General features: G+C 51.5%; 1 protein-coding gene across 1 annotated transcript; it reads left to right on the top strand.

The window, feature by feature from the left end:
• The first annotated feature begins 2098 nt into the window (after positions 1-2098).
• LOC117584104 (zinc finger and SCAN domain-containing protein 2) lies at positions 2099-4412 on the top strand. The gene is made up of 2 exons (XM_034272853.1): positions 2099-2294; positions 2361-4412. Exons 1-2 carry the CDS (start codon positions 2207-2209, stop codon positions 4016-4018), a joined length of 1746 nt encoding a protein of 581 aa, XP_034128744.1. The 5' UTR covers positions 2099-2206; the 3' UTR covers positions 4019-4412.
• Positions 4413-7127: the final 2715 nt, after the last annotated feature.

Raw genomic sequence — 7127 nt, 5'->3', positions numbered from 1 at the left:
TTCCATTAGCAACTTGGGCTAATTTATTCGATTTTAGAGCTTTTTTTGAATGGATTAATGTACAATAATTATGAATTAATTGAATGTAATACTGACCGAATGATCCACGATCGAACTCTTAAATTAAATTGGCCAAATTCCATAAATCAAACGTTAAATTGTTAAATCTGTTATTAAGTTAAGCGCCATCCACGAACACTGGAGTTTCTCCTATTTAGATTTCGCTTTTCAATGCCCTACCTTTGGTCCTTTGTAACTACCATCCATCGGCATTATCGACATTACATTGCACACGTACTCTCTCCGTTTGGTGTCTTGAGGACGGCACACCGGTTCATTACAGAAATTTGGCGCCAATCTCTGGCTGAAAGACAAAATCAGTTCCGTTGGTACGTGTCACCGAGGCAGCTGTAAGACGGGGCACAACCCTCTGAGGGCTGAGAGGACGTCTTGCAAGATGATCGGCTCGAGCTACAAGAGGCAGGGAAGGAGCAGGGGCAGGAGTCGGGGGTCGGTGTCGGCGTTGGGGTTGGAAAAGTAACGTCCAAAACTGCAGTTCCACCACCGCGAGGCGGCTGGTGATGCTGATGCTGTCTGCGCCTTGGAGTGGGACAAACACAACTGCTCAGGGGCACCAGGGGAGATTCGAGTATGGTGAATGCTGAATGGTGAATGGTGAGTGCCAGGTAGATTCGCACGTACCTTTTGGCGCATTCCATGGCACTCGGCTCCGGCCAGGTAAATGCGGCGGCACATGCGCAGCCGGAGACCCGCCGGACCCGTTTTGGGGTGGCTGCAGGACCATTAATGCCGAACTTTGCCAGATGGCAGAATTTTTCAATATCAAAATTTAAAATTTCACGGCCGTTAGGGGTTTGTTTGGCCGATTGCACCTAGTCGGATGAGGAGGAGGAGGAGGAGAGCAGGCGAAAGGAGGGACACGGCCAGACAATGAGCCTGGGTCCAGGAAAAGGTTGATTTACCTCAGATCTCTGAGTGGGAACATTTTATTATTTGTTTTTAGGCTGGAGTTTCGATGTAATGGCGGACCATGTCACGTGCTGAGGTTTTGTCAGCTGCCGAGTGGAGATTATCGAAGAAGATCTCCCATAGGGATAAGCAAATAAAAGCTTCCTGCATAATCATCGATTTTCATTCGTTTCGAATCTATTCATTTATGAGAGCCGAAGAAACGCTTCAAGTTGCTCTTAATAGAAGAGCGGCCCCAAGCTAACGCGGCACAAATGAAATGTGGAACACTCGGAAGAGAGGAGAGCGCGCTCCCCAGAGCTCCAAAGTCAATTGGTCGAAAGCTGCTCTTAGCTCTCTGGCCAAAGAGCGGGAGCCTACCTGCGCCATGCGCTTTGCTCGCAAAGAGCAGAGAGAGAGAGAGAGAGAGCGGCAACGGCTGCATGTGTGTCTGTCTCCATGTACAACTGTTCATCGGAAGAGGCACCACCCATACATGCCATAAGCTATAAATAAACTTGCTCTGCAGCTTGTACATAAGCTTACTACCAGCTGCGCCTGCACACGTACGCACACAGGCGCAGCGGAGGGGAAATCCAAGCCGTGAGCGGAGAGCACAAAGCAGAAAGCAGAAAGCAGAGAGGACAGAATTTCAATCTCAGACGCCGCAGCGGCAGCTGGTGGCGATCGTTTACGTCCAGAGCAGAGCCGGTGTGTGCGAGAGGGAGCGAAACATACTCGTGCAAAGAGGCAGAGAGAAGAGAGAAGAGAGAGAGCAAAGCAGAGCTATGGCACGTGCTCGCTTTTTACACACTGATTTGTTGCCTCCTCTGCCCTCGTGCTCCCGCCATATACTTTGGCACGGAACAATGTGCAGCTGGAGCAGCGTTCAACGAACGCACAGCTGTGGCAGCAGAGAAGGAGACAGACCAAGGCGAGACGGAGGCTCCGCTGTATTGTGGCTCGTGGTGGTTGATTTACAGAATCCCTATTCGAAAATCGGAAGTAGGTAGTCGGGCATGGATCCTTTTGGCATGCCAGGGGGTTGGTGTGGCCAGGGGGTTGATCTTGCACGCGGAAGTCTATAAAATTAAACCGATCCTCGCCGGGTTGCATCATTCGAGCCTGGAGCTGCAAGCGATCGAGACACGCGTGAGAGAGAAGCCAATGAGCGAGCAGTGATTCGAGAGTTCGAGTAGTGAAAAGTGAGCGGATCGATCAGTGATCAGAATAAACCATGGATAAACTCAAGTACAGCAAGTGCCCGCTCAAGAAGCGACCCATTCCCATCGAGGACGCCTTTCCCGAGGACCAGTTGAGTCATGGTAGGTGCCAGACGCTTTCCGCCGCTCCACCAGCAGCCAGCTCTAACCTCTCGTCGGTCTTTGCAGATGAAGGACCCGTGGACCTCAGCGTGGCATCGGCAGCGGTTCCGCTGGAGCCGGAAAGGGAGCAGGCGGTGCCCACCGAGCTTCGACGCCGCTTCGACGCGGCCATGACACAGACCAAGGAGCAGCTGGCCCGCCGCATCTGGGAGGAGACGCGCGAGATCGCACGCGCCTTTCCGGATGTCTTCACGCGCGAGGAAATTGCACGGAGCCTGACCCGACTGGGATACGGCGACTTTGAGCTGCCACCTGAGGACGAGGTCTTGGAGCCAGAGCCAGAGCCAGAGCTGCCGATCAGCTATGGCAGGGTGGCCTCCCCTCCACCACCTCAAGTACAGACCATCGTCAAGGTGGAGCAGCCCGAAGAGCAGTTCCCACTGCGCAACTACAATAATAATCTGCTCAAGAGCATTGCCGATTATGAGGACTGCATGAAGATGCCTCTGCCACAGCAGCAGCAGCAGCAGCCACATCTGCATCCACACCCACATCCCCAGGCGTACTACCAGCCGCCACCAACCCCTGGGCTGCCAGAGGATCTCAGCTTGCGGCCCGAGTTGGCACAGCGGAGGGTGCTGAGCGAGAACATGAATCTGCACAACGTGGCGCGGGCTCTGCTCAGCATGCAGCACATGCCACCGCAGCAGCAGCAGCAGCAGCAGCAGCAGCAGCAGCAGGGGCAGTACGAACCACCCTACCAGAGGGCTGCCAAGCAGGAGCTGCCGCCACAGGTCCACGAGGACCTGGAGAACGGGGAGAACAGCGAGAATCAGCTGAACCAGCTGAAGATCAAGAGCAGCAACGATCTCTACTACCAGTGCCAGCAGTGCAACAAATGCTATGCCACATACGCCGGACTGGTGAAGCACCAGCAGAGCCACGCCTTCGAGAGCACCGAGTACAAGATCATCCGCAGCAACCCCAGTGGCCCAGGCGGCCCCATTGTGGACCAGACCGAGTTCTGCACCGACCAGGCTTCGGCTTTGATCCAGGCCGCCAATGCGGCGTCTGCCCAGTCCATGCAGAAGCCGGTGGGAGTGCCCCGCTACCATTGCCAGGACTGCGGCAAGTCCTACTCCACGTACTCGGGCCTGAGCAAGCACCAGCAGTTCCATTGCCCCTCGGCGGAGGGCAACCAGGTGAAGAAGGTGTTCAGCTGCAAGAACTGCGACAAGACGTACGTCTCGCTGGGCGCCCTCAAGATGCACATTCGCACCCACACGCTGCCCTGCAAGTGCCCCATCTGCGGCAAGGCCTTCTCGCGCCCCTGGCTGCTGCAGGGCCACATCCGCACCCACACCGGGGAGAAGCCCTTCAGCTGCCAGCACTGCAACCGCGCCTTCGCCGACCGCTCCAACCTGCGCGCCCACATGCAGACGCACTCGGACGTCAAGAAGTACTCGTGCCCCACCTGCACCAAGTCCTTCTCCCGCATGTCCCTGCTCGCCAAGCACCTGCAGAGTGGCTGCCACAGCGACGCGGGCGGCAGTGGCAGCGGCAGCGCCTCTGGGCCGGGCTTCAAGCAGGATCAACTCCAGCAGCATCTCCACGGCTACGAGGAGGGCTCGGAGGCCTACTACGCCAGCAGCATGGGCAGCAGCGGCGGCGAGGAGGAGGAAGGCGGGGGGGACTATGCCATGGCCGCACAGGCCATCTATTAGTATAATCTCAGTAGCATAATTAGGTAAACCCCTAGCTAAGTCAGTCAGCTAGGAACAGCCAGAACAACCATTCAGGGAGAAGTCAGTGCCAAAAATTAGTCAGTGCAATTTTATTGCCTCTTACAAAACATTTACATTTTAGCAGCAAGTCTCTAGCTCTTAGCCTTAGGATCGTATCATTGTTGTTTGTTAGCAATTGCTTGTGTGTATATTTATTGTTGTTGAACCCCCTCGATGGTGTACATATGCCAGAGAAATGGTGCCAGAGAATTAGTCTTAAGCGCCACTTTACGTATCTGTAATAGCTTCTAGTTTCATTTGCTAATTTATTTCCATTTCACTTATGATTTAAGCCGTGTGTAGATTGATTTCTATTTTATTTTAAATACAAAACAAACACCCAAAAAAACGCAAAATGGAAATGGTTTTATTTCCCTTTCCAAATGAATTGAATAATGAAATATTTACGGGCACTTTTTGGCTTCCAAGTTGTTGTTGCGCAGAAATCATAATCGAAGCTCTGCCATCTCGGGGGGAACTTCGTAGGTGTCGCTTATTTATCGCTGCTGGCAAACTGCAAAAACTGCAAAAACTGCAAAAACTGCAGAAACTGCTCTGATCGAAAGCCTCAAAGCCGCCGTCCATGGTCTGGCCCGGCGGGGGGTGGCAAAGAAAGGCGAGGAAATATCACAAAAATAATACTTATATATAGATATTTATATCTGCTTGTGTACACATAAATGTGTATATAAAATCGCTGCTTAAATCAAAATTAATTGCCAGAATAATAATTGTTTTGAACGTAAAGCGCCAAAATGCAAACGGCAAACGGCAAACGGCAAACGGCAGTGGCTGGAGAATTGGCGCAGCTGCAACTTGACTGCGTCACCAGCAGCAGCAGCAGCAGCAGCAGCAGCAGGCGGCAAGCGCCAACAACAACAACAACAACGAATCACAAATGTCTAGCATTTTGGGGGGCTGTTGCCGTTGCCGTTCGCCGTTGCAGTTGGCTTCGGTGACGGTGAAATCCACTCAAAACAACAAACAACGCGATGAATCATCGATTTTTGTTTTGAACCAGCAGCAGCAGCAGCAAAAGCAGCAAAAACAACAAAAAACTTGCCCCAGCCGACTCATGGTGCAGACGCACGCAGCTAGATGGCGCTAGTGGGCAGCAGCAGCACAGCCGCGAGTTCAATTAAACGCGTTTCCCCAGCGTGTCTGTCGCTGCAGCGATTTTGCAGCTTTTCCGCACTGCAGCCGCACCTTACGCCATTCTCGAAGTCAACTAGAGCGGTTCTTGGCAGGGAGAGAAGGGGCAGAATGGCAGAAATTATTATAAATGCCGTCCACGCCGCTTATAATGCTCTACAACGTGCAGCTTACTCTTGCCACAAGCCGCGTGCCTGCCACGAAGGAGAGTTGCTTGAGAGATCCTCTTTCAGTTCAAGCTTCAGTTGAGCGCATCTGTTGGAACTATTTGGGCATTTGTTTCCCCTAAACTTACATTATTTATTATCGATTTGCAGCAAGAGTATTTCCCCATTCGCCTGAGTGTCAAACTGCTTCCGAATGCGGCCTCGCCAGGCGGTGGCTTTTTGGGTCTGTTAGGAAACCACAGCACAGTGCCGCCACTTGAAAGTCATATTGCATTTGCCAGACAGCACTCGCCAGTCCCTCCTTCCTCATTGTGCTTGACTGCTGCCACGCCCCGTGCAACGCACATAGCTGGCAGTTCTTGGTAGCGGCGGCATTTGGTCAAAGGTTAAATTAGACGGGGACATGGGGACAAGTGCTGCCAGGCGGCTAGGAAAATCGTTTAGAGCGCTAATTTATGGGCCCAAAAAAGTGTTTCACTTTGCTCGAGTTTCATTCAATTGCAGCTACGTGCGCTGGCCGCCTAATTGGCAGTCGGCCAGGGTTTCTACTTGTTAGTTAGTGGCAACACGCCCTGCCCAGATTTGGGGCCCGCCAGTTGCTGGATAATCTGCAAACAGCAATCGAAGCTCTCTCAAAATGCATTTTTAAATGCACTTTTTCCTATAAAACGAATTTCCACAATATTATGATTAAAATTCAGAAATGCAGTGCACGTTTTTCCAGCTCGTTGGCCATTAATATTTAATCATTTGAATGGGCGCACGGAACAAATTATGGAATATTACACGGCGTCGCGCCAATCGTCGTAGCCGATGGAGACATGGACATGTGGACAGGCAGCGCTCGATTGTTGTTGCTGCTGCTATTATTGGCTCTGGCCAATTCTGTTTGTTGTACGTGTTGTTTGCTCAACGCGCCGAGTGTAAATTAGTATTTAATTATGATTGTTGCGATCGTGTGTGTTGGGCAAACGCCATTTTCTGTATTAAGATCTAATCGGCAGAGTGCTGCCAACACAACGTTTAGCCCGACTTTTCGGTTGGGCAACGGAGGAGATCGGGGACTGAACAGATTATTGGCTGATCCAGAGCCTTGATTTAACGCCGGAATAAATGTGTGCATGCTGCTCTAGCCGTGTTGAATCATTCGAGAAGCTTGCCTGTGGCTGGGGCTGTCATATGAGTGGTCCAGAGCTGACAGGCAAGACAGCTCCGCTCCACTCCGCTCTGTCCATAACTCATGCCACACACAAACACACACTCGAGTCGCGAGGTTTCGGCAGAACTCGCAGAACATAAATCCGTTGCCGTGCACTCGTCGACGTCAAATTAATCAAATGGAAACCCAAATGCAGCCCGGCCAAATTAGCCACAACAGAGCAGCAGAAAAAAGAAATCAAATCAAGTGGCAGAGAGCCAAATGAGAACCTTTTTTTTTCCCACACTGAGCGGCGATCAAAGGCGAATGCTCCGGCAACGCCCCTGAAATGGAATCGATATAATTATTTGCATTATTAATAATTACCATTGTCTCGCTTGGATTTGGATTTGGATTTGGATTCGGATTTAGCTTTGGAGTCGCTCTCGGAGATATGAAATTCAAATTGAAATTTGAATGCGTTGGCGTTGGACCGCACATAAAGCTTAGCTCTGTTCGAGTTCTCCGCGAGAACAGGCAAAACTTTGTTTCGCGGCGGCTAATTAATTCAAACCGCAGAGCAAAACTCAAC

Source organism: Drosophila guanche, unplaced genomic scaffold, assembly GCF_900245975.1.
Source record: "Drosophila guanche unplaced genomic scaffold, DGUA_6, whole genome shotgun sequence".
Taxonomy (NCBI): Eukaryota; Metazoa; Arthropoda; class Insecta; order Diptera; family Drosophilidae; genus Drosophila; species Drosophila guanche.
The sequence above is the reverse complement of the archived record's forward strand: the minus strand, read 5'-3'. Positions and strand labels throughout refer to the sequence as shown.